The sequence below is a fragment of the Cervus canadensis genome, chromosome 2, assembly GCF_019320065.1.
Source record: "Cervus canadensis isolate Bull #8, Minnesota chromosome 2, ASM1932006v1, whole genome shotgun sequence".
NCBI classification, from domain to species: domain Eukaryota; kingdom Metazoa; phylum Chordata; class Mammalia; order Artiodactyla; family Cervidae; genus Cervus; species Cervus canadensis.
The window spans coordinates 38,231,813-38,257,944 of NC_057387.1; the positions used below are offsets into that span (position 1 = coordinate 38,231,813).

Consider the following 26,132-nt stretch of genomic DNA (forward strand, 5'->3'; position numbering starts at 1 on the left):
AGGAAATTCCAGTGTATAATATATAGTAGCTTAAGTTATGGGGGTGGGAATTCTATATCTATTTCTGAGAATCATCAGTTCTGTCTCTTATGTGCCTAACACATGTAGTTTAGCTGTCATCTCTACTGAACAATCCTTCTGAAGTCACTATCTTTTGCTTTACATGCATTAGTAAAAACAATTAAATGTAATAAAGTATCTTATTAACTTAGATTTGAAGTTTATCAAAAAACTTCATTACTCACAAAGGGAAGTGTTCTCTTCTTATAGGGTGTTAGAAGGTCAAATTACTATACATAAACAGAGAGTCCCTTGGACTGCAAGGAGATCCAACCAGTCCATCCTACAGGAGATCAGTCCTGGGTGTTCATCAGAAGGACTGATGTTGAAGCTGAAACTTCAACACTTTGGCCACCTGATGTGAAGAGCTGACTCATTTGAAAAGACTGATGCTGGGAAAGATTGAGGGTAGGAGGAGAAGGGGACAATGGAGGATGAGATGGTTGGATGGCATCACTGACTCAATGGACATGAGTTTGGGTAAACTCTGGGAGCTGGTGATGAACAGGGAGGCCTGGCGTGCTATGGTTCATGGGGTCACAAAGAGTCAGATACGACTGAGCAACTGAACTGATCTGAAACACTCAGTACAATGTCTTTAAAATTTTAGGTCCTTAATAGGTATTGATTCCTTTCCCTTACTTCCTTTCAAATTTCAAAGACTTAATCTCTCAAGACACTGTTTTTTTTTTTTTTTTTTAAGACACTGGTTTTTGAAGGAGTTTCACTTGCACAGCAAATACTTTCCAAATCATCTAAACCAGCAACTTGTATGCTTTGCTGTTGTTGTCTAGTTGCTAAGTCGTGTCCAATTCTTTTGCAACCCCTTGGACAGTAGCCCGCCAGGCTCCTCTGTCCATGGGATTTCCCAGGCAAGAATACTGGAGTGGGTTGCCGTTTCCTTCTCCAGGGGATATTCCTGACCCAGGGATTGAACCCACGTCTCCTGTATTGGCAGGCAGATTCTTTACCACTGAACCACCAGGGAAGCCCAACTTGCATGCTATCTTTTTTTTTCCTTTAATTTGTTGATTTACATAATCAGGATTATGCTCATTCTGTTAATGACTAGGATAAGGTGAAGAGCACTTGAATTACTTGAAAGTATATGCCTCCTTAAATTTTACACCCTAGGAACCTCCTTTGCTTTACACCAGCCCAGGCCCTTGTAAAAGGCATAAATGGAAAACAACCACATGGAAAAAAGAGTTTTATAGACTTCATATTGTAGCAAAACATTTGTTTTTGGCTGCCTAATATCTAAGTTTCTTTTTTGATTTTACAATGCTATGCTTTTCCTTGAGAGAACAAGCCTATTCCCAACTTTCAAGTCACATGTTTTATATGAAACTTCACTTCTTGCCTCACAGGTGAAATGTCTGACCCACACTTGGCCAGTGTGCCAAATCTCTCTGGCAAAAGGAAAAAGTTACTATTATTTAAAGTAACTGAAAAATCCAATGACGGACTAGCTATTTGGGCTTTTGCTATGTAAGTACTTCTCCATCTCCATAATTTCTAGACACCAAAGATCCAAAACTTTTCAAATAGTTTCCTGCTCCCTAGGTGTGGCAAGGAAGAATCTGGGCATCTCAGTGATAATTGAGGTGGAAAGATGACTGAATTTTTACTGAAAATCTCAGAATTTTTATATCACCTTCAGTATCAGGGTGAGTTGAGAACCACCACAACCACCACTATGAGAGCTAATATTTATTGAAAATGTGACTCTCTCTCTCTTTATATATATACACACACACACAACACCAGACTTAAGTATTTTATATCCATCTAATCATCTTTATAACAATCCCATGGTAGCCATTTTTATTATTCCCATGGAAAATGGGAAAAAAAAGTCTTAAAGCAACTAAGGCATGGACACAAGATTTGAATTTAGAATCTATACCTGTAAAACCACTTTAAAAACACTATTTTTCAGTGAACTATTAAGGCTGAAATTCTTAACACTATAGCAGGACAGGGACTCCAGGGTTTTATTTAGGTTGATTTTAAAAAATATTCTTTTTTGGTGTGTTTGTGTTAGTCACTCAGTTGTGTCCAACTCTTTGCGACCCCATGGACTGTAGCCCACCAGGCTCCTCTGTCCATGGGATTCTCCAGGCAAGAATAGTGGAGTGGACTGTCATAAACCTGACAAATTTACACATTCCAAGGAATAATTTAGCTTTTGGCTCACTATTCCTATCATAATTAATGATCATTTCAAAAAACGCATATGATCCTTTCAATATCCAAGTTTCTTAATTTCTTGAATTCATATCTTTACATAACCTCACTTTCACTCAACTACCATACTCATATTCTAGAAGTTACTAATTACGGTACTCTAATATTTTCAATCTCAGTCCATTACTCTATTTCAACCTCCCAAATTTCCTACCTCTAGGAAATAACAACACATCTTCAACCACACTGCAATCTCAATGGATCATACCATTTCTCCATTGTGCCTGAAACTCCATTTTCTCAATTTGCTCATTACCAGATTACTTTCCATGTCCCTCCTTCATAATCATTCTTTTGATTATGTCAACACCTTTCCCCTTCTCCCTTTTTGTTATATTCATGTGAGGAAATTCCAACTTTAAAAATCTGACTGTCCACTCAATAGCAGTACAAAGGCTAAACTGGGAAAAACACAAAACCACACTGACTGATCTCAATTAAATTAACAACCATGGACTTCAAGTAGGCACTTTTTAAGTAATATCCAGCAATCCTTCTAAGTGTCTTTTTCTCACTTCCCTAAATATCTATATTACATCTTTCCTCAATCCATTTTTCCCCAACACTTCATCCCTCTACTTCATGACCTTGCTTCCTATTAACTGAGAAAATATAACAAAAATTGTATATGCTCCCATTAGATATACCAAACTGCAAATATCTAGATCTTTATAATCTGCCCTTCCTTCCACTGCTATTAATGAGCTGTTTACACACCCATCTTTAAAACTAACCCTTCTATTTATACACCATATCTATGGTTCCAGTGACATTTCTCTCACTCCTGCATCATGTCTTTGTTTTTTCTCTACTACATTAGGCCATACAAATCTGCTATATTTTCGATCTTTATCAAATAAAAACAAAACCTTCTTGATACTATATCCCCCTGTATTAACAACCCATTTCACTATTCCCTCAGAGAGCAAGACTCCTTAACAAAGTTGTCTTTGGAACTCATCTTTCTTGCATCATCAACAGACCTAACATATTTAATCACTCCTTCCTAGTTGAGCTTCTTTCTTCATTTGGGTTTACCTACTCTTAGTCAAGTTTTCTTACCACTTGACATCTAAATATTAGCATGTGCCAGGGTTCAAATCTCCATTCTTCTATTTCCTACCTTTAAACTTTTCACTTACCTTATTTCACAAAGCTATGAGTAAAAGGGAAGAAGCTGTAATATACAACATCATTCTAACAAAGATCTAAGTGACTCTAAGGTAAAACTGTTACTACATACTCACAGAAGAGTATCAACCAGAACAAATCCAATAAAACATATCAATGTTTCCTACTTAACATAGAGCTGAAGTTAATTTTACTAAGGGAACAGAATAATTTTATATAGGAAACATTTATACCACTGCGTGACATTCTGATACACGGGGAGACACAACAATGAAAAACTGTTAGGGCAAGTATACAAATTCCCTAACCTGTGAAAAATCCCCCACCACTTAAGAGAAAAAACAAAATCAAAACAACAACATCAAAATCATCAAAACTCAGCCAAGCAGAACTACTCTGAGAATAATTACAAAAAATAAGATTACTATAAAAAAAAGTGTTAAGTGCATCAGTATACAAGTGAGAATGAAAAAGGGCAATATTTGTAACCATAAAAGAAAATTTCTATTTAGTATTATAAAATTATTTGATAAAAAAATTTATGTAATTATCAAATTACACTTTCCTCAACATATAAATAACAAAGAAAAATTAAGATCATTATTTTAATTGGAAAGAAAATAATTTATTATATGAGGAAGATGATTAAAATACATGTGACAGATCTCTAATAAACTGATTTGAATGCATACAGATTTAATTTTTAAATACACTTTAAAAGCTATTACGCACAGTTCCATAGTCCAGGTGGTCAATTTCATCTCCACAAAGGTGGAAAGCACTTGAGAGATAAAAGGTACCTAAAACACCATAAAAATTCATTAAAAATAATGATTATTAAATAGTTCACTAGTTCTAGAATAACTAAAAGCTAGAACATTTATATTTAGAAAATTAGTGAATCATGTCAGTGCAACAAAATTTTAATTATCTAACAGCATATAAACTGACATAACATTAAAAAAATAAAAATTTTAACTGTGCCAATAGCAAAAAGCAACAGCAACTTCACTATTTCCTGCTTTTGGTACTCTGAGTGATAATGATTAACAACAGAATTTTGTGTTGTTTTCATAGTACTATTAGTAGGATTTGCAAGAAAAGGGATGTAAATCCTCCAATGCTGTTATTTTCCTACTAATAAAAGTTTAGATGGCTAGGGTAATGTCTTGGATCCATGTAATCAGTTTAATCTAACAAAGCAGTATTCAAATTGGTCAGTCCTTAGAACCACTAAGGGAAAATTAGATTCTTGGTCCTGATTCCAGAGATTCTCATCTATTAGTTCTATGATAGAATCCTGGAATCTTAATGTATAAAAATCCTTCCTCAGTGGTTCTCAACCTTGGTTGTACATTAGAACCAATACTCTGTGAGGTTAGAAAATACTGATATCTACGCAGAAATACAGACCAATTAAAACAAAACTCTAGGAAGAAATCCAAGCAAAATACTTTTTACTTTATTATTTTTCTTTAGTTTTTTTTTTTTTTTTTTTTTTAAGTTCTGCAAGTCATTCTAATATGCAGTGAAAATTGAGAACCACTGTTTGGGTGGTTCTGATTATCAACCGGTCTGGAAACCACTGCTCTTACATATCTACCAGAACTGTTTCTTTCCGCTTATTGTGCTACCCTGAGTCAACTTTATCTTTTTCCCTCTCTGCTACTCTTTTCTCAATCCTTTTATTTTGTTTAGAAAAAGAAAGGGAAAAAAGATACTTCCACTTGCTATCTCAAAGGAGATTTCCATAATAAAACCTCAGATGTTTGCTACTTTTATCTGGAATTCACACTGAAATTCAGTTATTTAAATTTTCAACATATGTATTTTTTATAGGGGGGAAAAACCCTTTCCCCAGTCAAATTTTATAACAGGTTATATAGAACACCTAAACCAGATACATCATGAAAGAGAGAGCATTTATGTTACTCAATTAGACTTAGAAAATATATAAATAGAAGAAGAAAATCTGTGTTAAAGTAAATGCATCCATTCTCCAAGTAAGTAAGTTGACCTGATTCACTAACTTTCTCTGGAAAAACTACATAACCTAAAGGATAGCATAGAAAATTCAGCAACAAATCTAAAAACCACATAAAAGATTTGTTCAATCAACACAGATAATTTTAGAAATACTTAATTTCAATACATTGTAAAAAAAAAAATATATTGCTTAAGCTGGATCAGTGGGTTGGGGAGAGACAAAACACTTCTAGGAAAATAAAAAAACACTGCCCCAAAAGGATACGACAAGAAAGGATACACTTTGTATGACAGTATTACAGCAGTATTTACGCAGGGATGCTTCTAAAGAGGAACAGCAGAATGCAGTTTAATTTTTTTCTCATATTTCATGTTAGATTTACAAATAAATGTTTACTTTAAACACACACAGAAAATGGTTTATTTTCATTTGTTCTTCTAAGGTATTTGTAAGATATCTGACTATACCAGTATATAGATACTTTACTACAAAATTCAAATATTCAAGGTGCCTCCCAAAAGGAATAAACATTAGCAAAACTTTATATAATTTTTTCAGCTTAACCATGAGTAATTTTGGCCCATTTATTCATGTTCTTCCATTATTCTAAAGCAGAAAGATTTAAAACAAAATGAATGTATTTCCACTCATCTTTCTTAAATCAACATTGACATAAAATGCTTCATTTTCCCATTTTTAATTATTAAATTACTTAATTATGAATTCAAATTACTTATTTGAAAGATGAAATACTTCATTCCAAAAAATATGGACATATTTCTGTGAGGAGGACAATTAGAAATTAGCAATGCAAATTCTCATGTCTCACCAACCATAACCAACTTGTCCTAACTTGGCAGACATTTTCCCAATGTTAGCATTAAAAAGTCCAGTATCCTAGAAAATCTTATTCACAGGAAAACTAGGAAAACTGATAACCCAAGGCCAAACACCCTTGCAGAACTACTGAGTCAGAAATTCTGTATGGGGGTTAGAGGAAACCCAGTAATCTGTGTTTTAACAGGCTCTCTAGGTGATTATAATACACGTTAAAATTTAAGAAGTACTGATTTATTCTAAGAAAAGAAAGTAAATTAAGAATATTAAAGATACATTGCCCTTATAAAATTTGTTCTCTCCAAATTTAATTTTTTACATACAAATGAGCTTTATTCCAGAATTGTGAAGTTTAATGAAAATTAACAGCATAGTTAGACGGTCAGAGTGATGGGTTCTTTAAAAACATTACTCAGGCTATTATCCTTTCTTAATTTTTTCTCAAGAAAGTCATCCTTTTAGTATGTTATCTCCACACTTACCTTTACTAATTTTTAACACTTTCTTTTTCCTTCTTTAGAATCTTGTTTTGGTCTAGCAGATCGAGCAAATTGCTAATATTTAAAAATTAAGGTTTCCTTTAGAAACATGAAAGCAATCTTTTCTAAAGAATTATCAAGAACATCCTAATGTAGGGTAGCAGCAGAGCTTTTAATTTCTCTTATTTGTCTTCCTACTCAGTCGTTTGTAGGTATTTCTTGAATGCCTCCTAGCTGTCTACGATCTGGGGGAGAAGCAAAAAATTTTTCCTTTCGTTTAGTCATTTTTTACACCTAGACCTCTGCTCCTTCATTTATCCCACTGATTTCTAGCTTGAAATTGCATTAACTGCAGAAAATACGATGGCTAATCAATGATATATTGTTATTAAAATTCTTAAACATAAATATGAATTACAATGCAATAAAATATAAAACTGAAGTACAATGAATCATATCTTCCTTTTAAGGATTCTAATGTACTTCTGGATACTGTACTATCTTTGGTTTAGCATGAGTATATATATTTTAGGTATTAAATAAAATGTTTAGACTTGGCTGGATTTTAATAGCCTCATTATGCTTATTTTCTGATAAAAATCTAAATAACATTGTCATCTGACTCAAATGTTTATATTATAAATATTTATAACTGAATATTCTCAAGCTGGAATGCAAGCTGCTGAGATTTCCAAAGCATAATATAAAAATTAGTTTCAACTATACCCTTACTGCTATAAACTCAATCTGGAACCAACTAATTTGAAGGATACAACCACCATAGGTTTTCCAAAAAGAACATATCCATTAGCTTCCTTTAACGCTTTTGCTGCTGCTTTTTCATTTGGAAGTCCAATGAAAGCTTGTCCTTTCATGCGACCTTCTTTCATCAAGCGTATATCAAACCTAAAAGTCAAGGAAGAAAGAATGTTTTGACTCAAAGAATGTCAAAGAATTCTGATTGTGAATGGGAATGTGTTAAAATTCTGCTATTTCAGAATAAAAATGACTATACTATCTGATTCGCACATTACTTAGGCTTTCTAAAATTATATTTTATATTCTGTTTTAAAATTGTTTTCATAAGTAGGTGATGTAAGTTGATGTTCTTATCATTTTTTAACTATTATAAAAGCATATGTGATTTAAAAAATCATACTACTTGCAACTATAAAAGTAAATAAGTTTTTCTTTTATCTCTCTTTTTTAAAAGTTTTATGCAGCCAATTTAATACTGTTTACTCAAGTGAGAAAAACAACTATACGATGAGGAATAAAAGGGTTGACAGAAACTATAGAAAATTAACATGGAATTTCAGAGGAGAAAGGGACCTTATTGATCACCTAGTCAAAAATCACCATTTTACAGACGATGTGTACAGAGACTGAGTGAATTCTTCAGTGTTACATTGAGAGCTAAAGTTAGGGCCAAAAACACAAACCAGATTTTGTATTCCAAGTTAGTCATTATTCCCTAGTGTATAGCTGTCAACATTTTGGGGGAGCTAACTATACTCTAAACTACTTAAAAAACAGACTATAATTTAAAACTAAAGTACTGCCTAACATTTAGTCTCTGAGACTAGCAAAAGCATATAAAGAATTTTTAAGAATCAAAATGTGCAGTCAAGTTTTTTTCTAAAAAATTCACAAGACTAGTCCCACAGGAAACAATTATTAATTTATCATTTTGATGTGTACAGTTTCTCAATACAGAATTATTTTTCCTCTCAAATGGTAATGGGAGGCAATACTGGAAATAGAAAGGATGCATAAACATGGAATATACATATACACACAGACACATGCATATATATATAGACACACACAATAACACATTTGTTTGTGACATACATACATTCACACACACACACACACACACACACAAAGTGTGTGACACCTAAGTACTAGACACCAATATATTCAAATGTAAATATTTTTAAATTTTTTCCGCTTATACAAAGGCAACAACAAGAACAAGGGTTAGTATTTGCACATCCAGCAGAATAAACTTTTGGTGTCCTGATAAAAAGAGGTATCTGCCACTGATGAATATAAATGGACAATTTTAAAACATAGTGTATGCTTATTTAAAGAAGTACACTGCCCAGGTTAAGACTTTAAAAATATTAATTTTACATTAGTCACTTCTCTAGCTAACTTCAAGAGTCTCCCTCCTTACATTTTCTAATTTTTACTTCTAATTTATATGGCCAAGGCCATACATATTTTAGAGTTAACTAATTATAAAATTTCAAAGAATGAAATTCTAACTTCAAACATTAGCTTTTAAATCATTTACAATCATATCCTTCTCTTTTGCACTCATAAAATTGGAAGTCTTTCCAATTTTCAGTCTTTCCAACTGAAAGAAGAGAAGCTACCACCACAGTAAGAATCTAAACACTTGGCTTTCGTACCATATACTCCTGGATTAGTCATTAAAACACTAGTTTTCAAAATCTAATCTTTGGACCAGCAGCTCTGGCATTATCCACAGGCTTTTTAGAAACACAAATATATCCACCCTATCTCAGCTTAGAAAACCATCCTTTCTAGGGATGGACCAAGGAAATGGTTTTACTAAACTTTTAGGCAGGTTAAAGTTTGAGAACCACCGCTTCAGGGTTAGGGAAGAAGTCTAGAATTTATGATGAAACCTGTTTCTATTAATGTTTTATGGAACTCAGTCATTAATATTCATTTATATATTGTTTAGAGCTGCTTTCATGCTACAAAGACAAAACTGAGTAGTTGCAACAGACACTGTAATATTTTAATATAAAAATATTAAATTTTTACTATTTAAAAAGAAATTTGCTGAATCCTGATCTAGATGTCTAAAAGATTAATTATGCAACAGATATGAGCAATTTCTTCATATAATTTTAATCGCTAAAGGGAAAATGATATTAAAAAAGGGTTAATTTCTAACAGAGTAAAAACAAAACATAATTTGAGAATATACATGCCACTTACATTATCCGCTGTGTTTCTGATGAAAAGTCAACATATCTTCCAAAAATAAATTTAAGGTCCTAGAATTTCAACAAAGAAAAGACCAATGAGGAAAACCAGGGGAAAACATGCAAAATAATAAAACCAATTTATAAATTTCAGCTTACCTTTTCCTGAACATGTTTAGCTAAATTCTTTACATAAATTCTACAGTTTGGTTCACCAGGTTCGTAACTTCTAAAAACTGAAAGATTTTCCATTTCTTACATAAAAACAAAGCAAAACAAAGATATAAAATTAAGACAGCTTCATCAATTTTTTTCAAGAAAAACTTAACAGCATTCAAATATAACTGCTAAATAGACAAGCATTAAGAAAATGTTAAAATCATAGAAATTAATGACAATGTTACTAATGGCATAAAAATATCCATTAAAAATCTAAAGTGATAAGTTAAAAAATTTCAGGCATCTAGAATAACTAAAATGTATCTGATAAAATATTTTCATTAAAGCGCTTTAAAGTTTAATTTTAAGAATGAGTTACTTTATTTGAAAGACTGAAGCAAATAAAGATGCTATCAAACATCTGTGTTATTGTTCTGATTAAAGTCAATCTAAGTACTAGACACCAATATATTCAAATGTAAAATAAATTACTTACAATGTAATTATCAAGAATTTCAAACAAACTGTGGGTTCTGAATCTCTATGTAGCTACTTCTATTTAGTCTCTGAAATGTATTCCTGACAACTATATGTTTAAGCAAAAATGCGATTTGGAAGTCTGTTTCCCGATATTATGAAAAAATTATAATGTGTCACACGTCAATCTAAAATCCCTAAATATTTTAAGATATACTAAAATAGGAAAAAAATCCATTAGAAGTAAAAAGCTATCATATTAGGATATAAAATTCATAAACACAGGCTTTTAATTACCAAAGAGTTAAAACTATATTTTAGACAAACAACTGCTTTGCATACATCTCAGACACAGTATTGTGATATCAACTGTGACCTGAATACAGAATTCCAGACTGTTGGTCATACTGACTTAAGATGTCATATAAAAGTTTCAGAAATGAAAACATTCTTCCAAACAAATATACTCTGGGAACATTGTATTGAGGAATACTTTCTTCCCTATAAAGTATGAGCACTAAAAACCAAAAGTGATGATTAAAAACATTTAACTGCAGAGATGTCTTGAAGTACATGCTTTAGTTAAAGTAAATAACATGAAGAGATTTGTTTTGTTTCTGAAGGGCCAAAGAAGTGTAAAATAGAAAGTAAATTCTGATTTATTTCATGAAATTACCTTCTCGAGAAATTCTGCCCTTTTCCAACTCCCTTCTAGAAATACATTCTGATGGCATTTCATCAGAGTCATCTTTAATCTCCTCTGCGGTGTTCAAATTTGGTTGGGGGAAGATTTTTCCGAATCCTATATTAGATGCATCAGCTTCAGTAGCAGGTAAGTCTAAGAGTTAACATTGATGTTAGTCGTTAAAAATCTTCCCTTCAAAATAGTTTTTCTTTTCCATTTTTAATTTTTACAATATCTTCTAGCACTAAACCTCTTTGGTGTTTTTCTCAATGCTTTGAAACAGGGGTGAGCAATCTTTTTCTATAAAGGTTCAAGCAGTAAATATTTTAGCTTTTGCAGGCCATATGGTTTCTATCACAACTATTCAACTCTGACACTATAACATAAAAATCATAAAATAAGACACTTCCATTTGAGGATACTAAAAAAAAACAAAAACAAAAAAAAAATCCATTATACCTCTCCCCACCAAAAAAAAAAAAAGATCAATACTAATGGTGGTCCTACAAGAAGTCAGGAAAAATATGTATTTGCACACTTACTCAATTAGGAAAATTAAAATCATTATAAGTTTTTAATTCACAACATAGCAATATAATGAATTTCATTCAGAAAACATGAATTTTAGCTTCAGCGAAAGTTAAACTGATTTGGGGTAGAGGGTTGGGAAGGACAGGATTAAACATGCAGTAGAAAAATTCCCAGTTATACTACCTAAAAAGGCAAACAAAACCTTAAAAAAGCTATGAAAATGATGCAAATAATGCCACACTTAGGATCTTAAAAGTCTCCTCCTAATGCAGCAAAACTATTGTGCCAAGAGATCTCCTGTGGCCTGAAGGCATCAGTAAGAAAAGAACCTTTAAAACTGTTTTCATTGTTTATTCACCATTACTCTACATTGATGCAGAATGGGATGACTGCCACGCCCCTCAATAAGAGATAAGTCTTTGAGTAAATTATGCTTAAAAAAATAGAAATTTGTGTCAAAGGGTGACTAGCCATCAAATACAGACACTGAAACAAAAAAAAATTAGCTATCTGTAAAGGCAACATGTTCTCACTACCATCAGAGAGACAAGACTAAAACTAGCTATTCATTCAGTACATTTGCAATACTTACTAGATCTCTACCCTATATTCATTTAAGTGCTTGAAGATATATGTACAAAAATGTACATACCAGAATTTCTGTAGTAATAAAAAAAATGAAAACCTCAACTTCTATCAATAGATTTTGATGAAACATTTGCATAACTATACTGTAGAGTGCAATGCAGCCTCAAAAAGTAACCTATGATGACTATTTTTAAAAAAAGAAGAGAAAATAAAATGTTTATACACAAGCATAGGATAAGATCTGGAAGGACTATCTTCATATCAAATTACTAACAATGCTTATCTCTAAGTAGTCAGATAGGGAAAAGTGGGGTTTGAGGTGTTAACTTTTTAAAACTTCACAGGCTTCTGTTCTGATTGTATTGTCTATAGGCTGGTATTATTTCTAAAATTTAAAAATTAAAAGAAATGACATTGTAGTATAATATCAAATTAATGTTTAAAATAAGCAGGAAAAAAAAATCTGTAATATCAATATATTATCTTTAAACTGAAGAATGGTATCTTGCTTAACAACCTTCCGTGTCTTTTGGATTAAAAAAAATCTACATGAAACCTACAAAAGATTTCACAGCTTGTTTTCCTAACCAGTAATTCAACTATACTAGTAAAACCACAGAGCATCACACATTTAGTAAGCAGTGAAAAATAACTCAGTACAAGAAACACTTATATTTTTCGCATAAATAAACATCAGCAAAAACCAGACTAAATTTCACCCTAGAGTTCATTACTAGTAAAAGGTAACACATTTAGAACCAATTTTAGTTTTATTTAAAAAGTTTAAAATGAATAGTATTCCATGACACTAAGGAAGACCTAATTGTACATTTTAAATATACTCACAAATACTAAAAACAGAAGCACACAAAATTTAATTCTAACACAAAAAACTGATTGAGAAAAATTTTTACATAGCATGTTAAAGAACTAGAATATGCTTACCACAATTTTCTTCTTCACAATTTTGTTGCTTTTCTAAATCTTTCTTAAATGCAGCTTGCATGTCAGTAGATATATGGAATTCAATTTTTTTATTACCTACAGGTTGTGGTTGGTCAAATACATCCGAAGGTAACAACACTGGATGTAAACTGCTGTTTATAAACAATCATAGCATTACTTTGTAATTGCAAACAAAATTTTGAGAAAAATGTTATTTCATATTAACTTTAAATTTAAAACATTAACACTAATAAAACACACTAGAGGCACTGAACAAAGTAACTTATACTTAATACTTTAAAAATCCTAACAACTATTCTCATATGGATATTATTAAATTCTTAGTTTAGACAGGTAAGGAGTTTGAGGTTAAAGGATGTTAAATAATTGCATAAAGTCAGTCAGTAAAAGACAGAGATAGAACTTGAAGACTATTGATCCTGAACGTCAGGATATTGGCCAATATGCAAAAAAGTTCACTCTATGATTAATGTAAGTATTTTATGCACTGTATTCTATATACTATATGTAATAAATCTATGCTGGCCAACGGAGTAGCCATAAGCCACATGTGGCTAATAAGCACTTGAAATCTTGCTTATGTTCTAATCTGTACTTATGTTCTAAGTACAAAATATACACCAGATTTGACAACTTTGTATGGAAAAAAAGAAATGTAAAACATTTCAATAATGTTTTATATTAATTGTATTTTGAAATAACAGTTCAGGTATAACTGGTTCAATAAAATACATTATTAAAATTAATTTCATCTTTTAATGTAGCCACTGGTAAATTTAATTGGTTCACATTACAGCTGACCTTTGAACAACTCAAGAGGTTAAGGGCCCTGACCCCACAGCAGTAAAACATCTGTATGTATATAACTTCATCAACCTTCCATATCCATGGTTCCTCTGTATTCATGGATCCATATCCATGGACTTAACCAACCTCAGATCATGTAGTACTGTAGTATTTACTGAAACAATCTGCATAAATATAAGTGGACCCACATAGTTAAAACCCACATTGTTTAAGGGTCAACTATATTAGTTTTTAATTGCTTGGTGCTGTTATAGAAATTAAAAGCATGGGACTGTGATATCAAAACATACATAGGTGGGAAATATGCATCATATTATGTACACTTAACATGAGAAAATAATTCTAAAAAATCCAAAGATTAAAGACCCACTCCTATAAAAATGTAAAAACATAACTTTAACAAACTTTTCTCTATTTATGAAGTTACTTACAAGTTCAAAGTAAATTTACCTTGTAGAAAAGCTGAATAGAATTAAAACTGTAATTAATGGCAATTTTCACTGATTAAGATATCTAAGTACACAGAAATCCATGGTAAACAGGCTAATAATTTCTACCATAATTTCAAAAAAAAATTTGTTAATGCAAAATGTCAGATCATCAGTCAAAAGGGATAATACATTTCAAACAAAATACACAGTAATAAACACTATTTCACTGGCAATTTCTCTGTTCTAACACAAAGTTTAAGACATAGTGGGAAATTAATTTATATCTAATAAAATTCTTTCATACTTATAGCCCTGATCATCACCCCAAAATCAGTGTATTTCCTGAAAGCTTACTGTAAGATGATAAAATCTGAGAGAAATTTTTAACTTTTTAATGTCAGTGGTATTAAAACAGTTCCTTCAATGTATTCAAATATCGTAACATAACATTTAAGGAAGGCAGGTATCTCCACATCCTTCTAGCTTTCCCTTTCATTTCTATTCCTACGCACCAAACTGCCTTACCTCTGGAAATGTACTTTTTTATTCAAATTGGATCTCTCTTCCCTAACCCATTTTTGCCGCTCCTCCTTCAAGCCCAGCTCAAACTGTCTCCTCTGTCTTAAAATCTTTCCAGATTTCTTAACTGGCTGTGATCTCTCCTTTCTCACAATCATACATTCTCAGTTACATCTTGTTATAACATTTAATATTATAAATGCTAATACAATAGTCATCTGTGCGTATGTTTTACCTGTCCATAAGACCATTAACTCACTGTTTGAAAAGGTAGCACTGAGCTTTGGAAGCATACTCCAAACCCCACAATATTTAGCATAAAACTTATCACACATTGAATATTTAAAGGTGGGTTCTGTGTGCTAAGCCATGTGAACTTTTACCTGCTAGGGTACTTTGAAGCAAAAAAATGTTTGATATTAGGCAGTGAAGTTAGGAAAAACTAACAAACTTTCATGTAAGCACACTGTTGATGCCATTATCAAAACTGTCAGTACAGGAAGAGAAAGAGATAAAGTAAATTAATTTTGTTTTGAATAATACCTTAAGTGCATATAAGACATTGAGTATACAAACAGGAAACTGGAAATAAAGACTTTGGAACTCAGGAGTTTAAATCTACAGATGGAGATTTGGAATCTATCAGCTACAACAGGTAAATCATAAAAATTAATGATATTAACAAGTAGTAAAAACATATGAATGGAAAATGACCACAGACAGGAGTAAATGGAATCCAATACTTAAAAAGCGAGTGAGTGAGTGAGTGAAAGTCACAAAAGAAAAAAGTATGAAGAAAAACAGGAAGAGACAGAGTTAAGATGAGAAACAAAAAAATTAAAGGTGGACAATTTTGAAACCTGGCATAGTCAATAGTATCAAATGCTGGTCAACTTTGAGAAAATTAGGGATACTTGTGAATTTGGCAAATAAGAAATCACTGGTAAGCCAAATGGACTGATAAAAGTCAGAATGAGAAATGATTTCAGTTAAGCAATTAAACAAAGTATAGAAAGAACCGTTATCCTATAATCTAGAACAAAACTACCTGTGTGAAATAGATGATGATATATTCAACATATCCTTTATTTTTCTCTTTTTTCTCACATGGCGCTGCTTTACTGGTTTTGGTCTTTTGGGCTGAAGATTTGCCAGTTCCATTAGTTTGGTCATTCTACATTAGCGAAAGAAAAGTAAATAAGATTTATGTAAAAGCCCAGTTATTTACCATTGCTTTTGTTAAGCTTAAATTTTTATTTGAGCTTATAAATTATAAAATGATTTGTATAGCTTAAGTAGAATCTCTAAGTCATAATTTAAGATATATTTCATTTGACAAAAGCTCAAGTTATGAATCTCCTTGACCAATTTTCATCTTAGCTTGAAGGAACCGGGAATTTTCTTAATTGCAATTTGTCAAGTTTTAAAGATATGTTTTATTATGAAAATTATTAGTTGCCCAAATAAATGACTGTACTTTGTGCCAAAAAGTTAAACAAGATACACTAAATATAATCTTTGTAACTTTACTGCTCTTTCCTTGACTGATATTCAACAGACCTTACAAACATAGTAAAATTATTTTGATTCATATTCTAATTATTAAAGAAAACCTAGACTTAAATACTTTATTTAAAAACATTTTGTGCATAATTGTTGGAAAGCATCCTTATATAAATAACTTACACCATTCTTGAAAACAGAGTTTTCAAATACTATACTCTAAAGTAGCTTAATCAATCAAGGGTTGACAATTGATACTTTGTATATAACTTATCTGCATTATGATTATGAATATTTAGAATAGATCTTGTCTAGTCTTTCTCGGCTCTTCCACAGGATCAGATACAGTGTTTCCACAAAGCAAGTTCAAAACCATTAGTCACAGCTCTATTTCTCCAGAGTTTAATTTTATTTTAGGCTCTGCTGAACATTATTAACAACTTATTGTTCTTTTCCAGAAGCTTTAAATAAAATATATGTAGATCGTCAAGAACAACCAATAAAAGAATAATTCATTTGCAGTAATTATTATGAATATTCTTGTATAAAATTCTATGAAGTTGCTCTAGAAATTACTCTGGGGTAAATAAAGTCCAGGGAAGTAAGCTGACAAAACAGAAATACAACCTGATTTTGTTCTATAAAGTCTTTGCAAACACTGAATTAGTGAATAATGAATCACTGTCCCTAGAGGAAATTCAGGATTAGGTTCCCGCAAGCATGTGCTCACATTTCATTCACTGATCAATATACACCTCATTTTATGTTTGTTTACTTTTAAGAACATCTTATTTAATATATATTTTTGATTCAATAACACTGAACTCATAGTCAACAGCACTAACTCAGGTCTCCTAACACACAGAATTTTCTCCATAAAACACATCATAGCCCTCTTGATTTTGGAAACCCTAGACAGCACTTCAACACTACACTTGGGGGCATTTTAAACAGCAAAACCAACAAACAGCACAAAAATGTGAAAAACATGGTACTTATAAACAGTGAAAAAGACCCTTGTTTACAGTATAAGAGCTGAAACAAGAGGACAGAATGTCCCTTTGTTCTACCTCATCTAGCAATGTGCATGTCAAATAACTCAAATTTTTCACCATTCTGTACATGCCCATGTCTGCCAGAAGACCGTAAAAGCACTGCAATTACTGATGCTGAAGTTATAAATAAACTGTAACAAGTGGGCAAGTTCTCAAATACAGAATCAATAAAAAACGATGATCAATTTTATAACATTATCAATCAAAAAAATTACTCGTTATGCAAAAATTTTTCCTAAGGTCTTGATTTCTAGTCTCAGGTCTTAATCTATAGTATAATGGGGAGCTGGGGATGGACAAATGCTAAGGACCCTGAATTAGGAAGAACTATATGCAAAATTTAAGAAGAGTAAGAGAATCTCATTCATATATTCTATGTTTATTAGAATCTACACAAACACTTGACATTACATACCTCTGACGGTCTTCATCATCACTGCTTTCATATTCTGATTCTTTACTAGATAATTCCTCATCCTCATCTGGCAAAGGAGGTTCCTCTGGTGGCTGAGGAGATGTAGGTGGAAGAGGTGCATGTAATGGCATATAGTCCTCATACTAAGTAAAAACAAAAAACACTATGGTAATCTATGATGTTTACAGAATAGAAAACTATTTCCATTCAGATACATGATTCTCACATTTCTCTATTCCTCATAATTTTCTTTTACACATTCAACATATACTGATGGAACACCTGCCTTAGTAGACTTTAGTCGATCACAAAACTTGTTTCTTCTTCCTTGGCACCTAGCTGGACTAAATTTCCAAACTTCCCTTGCAGTTGGATTTCACCTGAGTTTTAGTCAATGAAAAGGTTAGCATAAAAGCTTCCCACACATAAAATTCTCTCTTGTTTTTTTTACCTGCAGGCTGCATGGTAACGTCCTCACCAACCAGGGAATGCACATAATGCAGATTAACTTGGGTCTTTTTAGTGACAGAAAAGAACACCATTCTGCCCTACTTTTGGAATGAACCTGGCATGAGCAAGAGATAATATGAATTGTGTTAAATGACTAAGATTTGAGTTTTGTTAACAGCAGCTAGTATAATCTTAACTATTATCCTCGCAACATGCCAGGCATTGAGGTTTCAGAGTTACAAAGAAAGATTATGAAGCTAATATAGACATTAGAAAAGCAATCAATGCACAATACAAAAGCAAATTTTCTATTTATATGTTAGCCTTTAAAATAATTTATCACTGTTATTATCTAAAAAAGTACTAAGGGGACATTTATACAATGGAATATTACTCAGCCATAAAAGAGAATGAAGCAGTGCCATTTGCAGTGACACAGATGGACCTAGAAACTGTCTTACTGAGTGAAGTTGTCAGAGAAAGACAAATATCATATAATATTGCTTATATATGGAATCTAAAAAAATGGTACAATGAACTCATTTAGAAAACAGAAAAGAGTTACAAACATGACTTAAGAATCAGTCATGAATCTGAACAAACTTATGATTATCAGGAGGGAAGGGAGGGAGGGATAAATTGGGAGATTGGGATTGACATATACACACTACTACACATAATATACATAAGAACCTATTGTATAGCACAGGAAACCACTCAATAATCTACAATGGTCTATATGGGGAAAAGAATCTAAAAAAGAGTGGCTATATGTATATGTATTAATATAACTGATTTAGGTGTGACTGCACACCTGAAATACAGCACTGTAAATCAACTATACTCCAATTAATAAAAATAAAAATAACATAAGAAAACATAAAGTACTGTCACCACCGCAAAGTCGCTTCAGTCATGTCTGACTTCGTGCGACCCCACAGATGGCAGCCCACCGGGCTCTGCCGTCCCTGGGATTCTCCAGGCAAGAACACTGGAGTGGGTTGCCATTGCCTTCTCCAATGTATGAAAGTGAAAAGGGAAAGTGAAGTCACTCAGTCATGTCCGACTCCTAGTGACCCCATGGACTGCAGCCTACCAGGCTCCTCCATCCATAGGATTTCCCAGGCAAGAGTACTGGAGTGGGTTGCCATTGCCTTCTCCAATAAAGTACTGAGTATTACAGCAAACAATAAAATTACTAAAATTACTCGAGCAGATATAACCTACCAACAAAATTATTGATAGATTTGCATAGTAAACTCTAATAAAAAAATTATCAACCTTTTTCATCTCCTGCAAATATAACTTACCAGCAATAAAACCAGAAAGATGGAAATTTTAGACAATTCAGCTTGTTAAAATGTAACTGTCTTAAAGGACAGCACAATGTTCTAGATCAAAGGACTGAATAACTCTAAGAGAAATGATGGCCTCTATTACCAAAAGCATTGCTTTAATATTCTGGGGAATTCCCTGGCAGTTAAGTGGTTACAACTCCACGCTTCCACTGCAGGGGTCATGGGTTCAATTTTTGATTACAGAACTAAGATCCCACATGCTGCATAGCATGGCCAAGAAAGAAAAAAAAAAAAAGTTCTGGCTTTTTCCCACTTTCAGTTCTCCACAGGACTATTATTAAGTTAAATTTGTATTGGTTCTTCATTTTCAATAAACGTTAGAGATCAGTGGCACAACATTTGTAAAATTTAGCCTCAATAATCTCACCACAAGAGAAATTTTGAATGTTGAAAATTCCAAGAGCTTTCTTACCATAGGAGGCCGGGTAGTAATTGGTCCAAAAGGTGTGGGCAAATTCATTTTATTCATAAGATGAAGCACCTTAATAAAAGGGATAAAACATTTGAAATCAAATAGAAAAATCATGATTCAACTCACATCTGATAGTGTACTCAAACACTTTGCAATAACACAAGTGATTAATTTAGTGCAAAGGAAGGATCACCTCTTGCCTTTATAATCCCAGGAAAAGACTAAACTGGTATATCTTAGAAGATCAGCCTTCCTAAAATATCTATCAATTGTGCAAAATACCATCATTCTCATTATTAAAAATGTCATTTTCTTACAATGTAAAATTTACTAAAGTGTTTTTTTCCTTGATTATTGTGGAATTATGAAACATAGAGAAGCATAATAATAAGAAAATCATCATCTATATTTTTTACTTAAAAGTATCTTTTATTGTCAATATTTCTAAGCATTTATTGAGGGATCCTCTGTATCTTTTCCTCTAAGAAAGGAAAAGCATATGCTAAAGTAACGAAGAATTACCAGAGATTACATTTCCCAAATTAGCTTATCCTTATTAGTATTATTAATACTAAACATATTAGTATTTTTATGCTATAGTTTATAAAAACCCTTACTTGAAAGTAGTAATTTTTTCACTACCTTTTGCAATGGACTGAATGTTTATGTCCCTCTCAAAAGTTCATATGTTAAATCCTAACCTATAATGGTATGATATTAAGACATGAGGTTTTTGGGAAGTTATTAGGTCATAAGGGTAGAATCCCCACAAATGGGATGAGTGTACCTTATAAAAAGCACAACCGCGAGCTCTCTCACGCTCTTTCAGCTACATGAAGTTACAAAGAGAAAATGGCCATCTTCAACACAGAAGAGGGCCCTCGCCAGAACCTAGCTATCCTGACACACTGGAATACAACTTCCAACCTCCAGACTGTGAGAAATAGTTTTCTATTATTTAAAAACCGCCCCAATCATGGTACTTAGCTGTAACAGCCCAATCTAAGACATCTTTAAAATTCTGAAATATTATCACCCCTATAGGAATTAGTCTGATTAATACAACTATTTTTTAAAAAGTATGAGAAAGTATTTACTTTGAGAAAGGTTCATTCTACTTACCTGCACATAGAACTTAGGCACACTTGCCAAAGCATTTACTATATTTGCTAGGATTGTGCTTGAAGGTGGTGGGTACATATACTTGAGGCATGAATTTAGAGGAAAAGTCAGCCTAAAAAAATATTTAAAATGCTTATTGTGGTTTAGTAAGTTTCATATCAATAACTCATTTAAGGTAAACTAATAACATACAAATTGCTCAAATGATTAAGTAAATCTAAGAGTACTCTGTTCCTAAAAGATCCAAATGATTACATTTAAACAGCAACTTGCCTTCTCTCTGCATTATAGAAGAATATAGCATTTCTTTTCAGAGCTTATCTTACAACTTTGAACATTTTAATGGAACCAAATTCAGTGACAAACTCTTAATGTTCAATATGTTTAATCAACACACTAAAAATCTTCATTATATATAATAAAATTTCCTTTAAAAATATCTTATTTGACAAAACACATACACACATACCCCCCACACACAAACCTATCTATCCAAAATAAAACCAAAAGACACAATGAAATACAAACAAAAATGCTAACCCATGGTTTGGTGCAATTCCATTTTCTACAGTTAAACAATCCAGTTCTTTCTTTTCTTTATCATCTTCCATAGGATCATCAGACCTAAGAAATATGGAATCAAAGTTGATGTTATCTACAGAAGAAACAGAATGAAAAACTGCACACAAAAATGACACTATCTTTTCAAACACAGCATTATGAAAACAGCTGCATAAGTAAAATTTTCAACTGTTAAGTAAATACCAATGAAAAAGAGAAACTAATTCCAGATATTATATAAGGCAAGCCACATTTTCATTTATTCTTCATAGCAACCACACGACAATGGTATGATGAATCTTACTGACAGCCCTCATCCACCAAAATTGAAGTTCACAGGTATAAAATAGCGGAATACAAATGTCTCTAATGTGCATCAGCAAGGGTTTCTTAAAAATCAGACCACTGAGGCCTATGCTCCTCCCCACCCCAAGCAACCCAAACTTCTGATTCAACAGGACTAGGTTAAGGATGAACAATCTTTCCTTCAGTCAAGATTCTAGACGATGCAGCTGGTACAGGGATTGTACTATGAGAATCACTGGTGTAAATCAATTTATAAAAGTCATATAGCTACGAAGAATTACAGCTAGGAATCAAGGCCGTGCCTATTAATGATACCTTGCTATACACTAGGATTTTATACTAGTTACCTTCTCTCCACTTATAGTTGAACACTTTCACCCTACTCTCTTTCCACTTCACATTAGTTAAGTCCTAATATTAAATCAATACTCAGGTTACTAATGCATAATTAGGAACAAACAAATGTATTGCTTTCAAGTACTAGATTCAGTAGGCAGATACAATTATTTACTGTTTCAGATTATTTACTTGCTAGTCTGAAAATAATCAAAGAGCAATACAACTCTTTAAAAAAATTAGTAATTTTTTAATTTTTAAGAATTTTTTTAATAAAATAAGAAAATAATAATAAACTTTTAAAAGGCTAGGAAAACCTATCGACATACCTTTTCTTTTTTTCAGTGCCCAAAGGAGGACATGGTGAATGAACTCGATCTTGCTCTTTTGCAAATTCAACAACTAAAGTATGACCCAGAAGTTTCAGTTGATGAAGTCTTGTCAATGCCTTCAATTGGAAGAACAAAAGAGTAAAAATATTCATAACTGTACCAAAGTTATCTATTAGAGACAACATATAAAGTAATTTATACATGCTTTTTGTTAAAGCTGATAACATTTCTTTGGCTATTTTTCACCCATTTCTAATCTCAGGCTGCCAAGCCTTCATTATTCCTTAGGCAGTGTTTATAAAATGTTTAGAAAAACAAACATAATGAACTGGGCTGGTTTCACTTTAACTTCACAATCACAAACACAAATCTGAGGGCAACCCTTAGTGAAGCCAACCAGTTACATACTACATTTCAGTTCATTTTTTTCTACCAATCTCTAAGATAATATTTTGCACTATTGCCTTCTTCCTTAACTTCATGATATTCCTGTCCCATTCTTTTAGCCTTGGATATTGCTTCCTACTTTAAGAAAACTGAAGCTACAAAATGAGAACTTAGGATTTCCCACCATAATTTCTCATCTACCATCTTCTGAATCCACATATTCTACCTTCTATCTGTTATCACATATCAACGATCCATGTTCTTATTTAAATCTAGTTGACTTGTATATGCTTCCCTGATAGCTCAGATGGTAAAGAGTCTGTCTGCAATGTGGGGACCTGGGTTCAATCCCTCGGTCGGGAAGATCCCCTGGCGAAGGAAACGGCAACCCACTCCAGTACTCTTACTTGGAAAATTCCATGGATGGAAGAGCCTAGTAGGCTACAGTCCATGGGATCGCAAAGAGTCAGACATGACTGAGCAATTTCACTTCACTTCACTTGTATACTAAATCCCAGCCCCTCTTCTCTCTGAAACTGTACAGGGTGTGTTCCTACCTACATTGCTAATTTTCTGTCCTCTACGGGATTGTCCACAACAGCATACAAACACAATCTGACTTCTCCCATCCTAAAAAAGTATTTTTCCCTCATCTATTGATCCCACTTATCACTATTCCCCTCTCTCCCCTTAAATTACTCTTGCACTGAAGCTCCTCATGAAACATTTATGCCCTCTATCTAAAATTCCTCTCCTCCCATCGAGTCTCAAACTCACTCCAATCAGGTTTATGCCTTAATCATTCCACTGACACTGCTTGTCATAAACAACAAATTCTGTACTGCCACACCAATGGCCAACTCTCTATCTTCATTTTATACTATTTAATACAATCACTCCCTCCTTGATACATGTTCTTCACTTGGAGTCTATAGACATTATAACTTCCCTACAGTTTTCTTCCACACTTACTGTATTTTACTCCTCAATCACTTTGGCTTATACTGTCTTGAAATCTTAATGTCAGTATACTCCAGAGGTCTATTTTTGGATCTAATCCAGTACCCTAAATTTAAGGACCATCTTTATGCTGATAATTTCCCAACTTATAATTTCAGCCAAAATCTCTGTCCTTAAGTCAACGAACATGTATCCAAACTACTGGATAGCTTCTTTTAATTTTAAACATTTTAAACTTAACACTCCAGGAATTGAATTTTCTCTCCCCACCCTCACCTCAAATGTTTCCCATCTGGAAACTTTCAATGGAAACTCCCTTCTTTCATTTACTCATGTCAAAAATCTTGCAATCACCCTTAATACCTCTTTCCCACGTTGCATATCTAAGCCATCAAGAATTCCTATTTGCTTCTACTTCCAAATTAATCTAGAATCTAACTATTCCTTACCATCTCCACTGCTACCACCATGGTCCAAGAAACCATCATCTTTGGCCCAAACTAGCAGTATAATCTTTTAACACATTTTCCTGTTTCTACTCTTCCCTGCCTTCCATCTATTCTCAACACAAAGTGATACTTCTAAATATAAGTCAAATTATGATGCTGTTTTGCTCACAGTACTACAATGGCACCCAATTTTATTCAGCAAAATCTAGTGTACTTCGAATGTACATGTTATGGCCCTAACTTATCTGACCTCAAATTCAATTTCTCCCCTCATTTTTTATGCCTTGGTCACAAGTTAGAGCATTTCACTTATTCCACTTACTGGAATTCACTTCCCCAGATTATTTCTTTAGCTAACTTCCTTCACTTCTTTCAAAATGTTGATCAACATGACCCTAACTACCTTAACTGTAGCTTAACCCTCTCAACCCAGCACTCCTGATCCTATTTTTTTTTTTTCCAAATAGCATTTCTCATTTTCTCAAATACTAAACAACTTATTAAGTTTATTATTTATGGTCTGTCTCTCCTTCGAGAACATGAGTTCAGATGAGGGCACAAATCTGCGTTTTATTTACTGATTAATCCCAAGATTTAAAGGAGCATCCAGCACATAGCAAGTACTGAGTATTTTTTGAACAAATGGAACTTTAGGGCTTAACTGGAACTATATTTTATTTTACCATCTTTATGCATTCTTATTTGACTCCATTATACAAACCAAGTTTCTAAATGCTTTAATAATTTTCAAGTCCTTAATTCAATCTAGAACTTTTCACTGTCAACGAACCTTTGATTATCTGAAATACAGGTGAATTACTTCAAGTTTCTTCCCCTCAAAATGTGTCACACATTCTCTTCAAAGTTATAGCTTTTAATTTTTAATGTTAACTAGTCCTCATAGCTTTCTCAGCTACTTATTAGAAACATGTCTCTCCCTTTGTTTTAAAAAACTATCAATCAAGTGCACTATAGCCTAAAAACTCTATCACTGCTACTATCTTCTCATTCCTTCTTTTCAATATAGTATTTCCCAAAGACAATGACGGGTTCCATGTCCTCTCCTCCAAGTTAATTTTGACTCTAGAACAACGTGGTTCATTACCATATTTTACCAACAATATTTTAAAACTATATTTCAAAAGGTCTTTTTTGAAAAAAATGTTTTCCTATATTTTAATATATACAACGTGAAAGTCTTCTGTAATTCCACCCTGGGAGAAAGACATTTATTATTTGGTATATAGCTCTGCTACACTTTGTTCTGCTACTGCTGCTAAGTCACTTCAGTCGTGTCCGATTCTGTACGACCCCACAGACAGCAGCCCACCAGGCTCCGCTGTCGCTGGGATTCTCCTGGCAAGAACACTGGAGTGGGTTGCCATTGCTTTTTCCAATGCATGAAAGGGAAAAGTGAAAGTGGAGTCGCTCAGTCGTGTCCAACTCCTAGCGACCCCAAGGACTGCAGCCTACCAGGCTCCTCCATCCATAGGATTTTCCAGGCAAGAGTACTGGAGTGGGTCGCCATTGCCTTCTCCACATTTTGTTCTAGGCATACACTAACATACATAGTAGTAGTTTTCAAAAACTCCAAGGTTACACCATATGTATTT

At 32.9% G+C, this 26,132-nt stretch overlaps 1 protein-coding gene across 6 annotated transcripts in view; it reads right to left on the minus strand.

Annotated features, from left to right (window-relative positions):
• The window catches only part of RNPC3 (RNA binding region (RNP1, RRM) containing 3), a 31,314-nt gene that overhangs the window by 1,717 nt on the left and 3,465 nt on the right, over positions 1-26,132 (minus strand). The window contains exons 3-15 of one of the 6 annotated variants that reach the window (XR_006268049.1): positions 22,721-22,839; positions 21,729-21,812; positions 21,189-21,300; positions 20,067-20,135; positions 17,847-17,989; positions 15,922-16,047; positions 13,096-13,247; positions 11,023-11,184; positions 9,870-9,964; positions 9,724-9,782; positions 7,518-7,650; positions 6,748-6,819; positions 4,174-4,241 (exon numbers count right to left, since the gene is read on the minus strand). Coding sequence is in view for 5 of the 6 variants with exons in the window: in XM_043460485.1 (XP_043316420.1) it covers positions 6,760-6,819; positions 7,518-7,650; positions 9,724-9,782; positions 9,870-9,964; positions 11,023-11,184; positions 13,096-13,247; positions 15,922-16,047; positions 17,847-17,989; positions 20,067-20,135; positions 21,189-21,300; positions 21,729-21,812; positions 22,721-22,839 (1,314 nt within the window). In the remaining variant the exon portion in view is untranslated. Of the gene's footprint in view, positions 1-710; positions 4,242-4,909; positions 5,752-6,747; positions 6,820-7,517; positions 7,651-9,723; positions 9,783-9,869; positions 9,965-11,022; positions 11,185-13,095; positions 13,248-15,921; positions 16,048-17,846; positions 17,990-20,066; positions 20,136-21,188; positions 21,301-21,728; positions 21,813-22,720; positions 22,840-26,132 lie in introns of those variants that run through there. The other 5 variants (XM_043460486.1, XM_043460485.1, XM_043460488.1 and 2 more) reach the window with 5 other exon arrangements.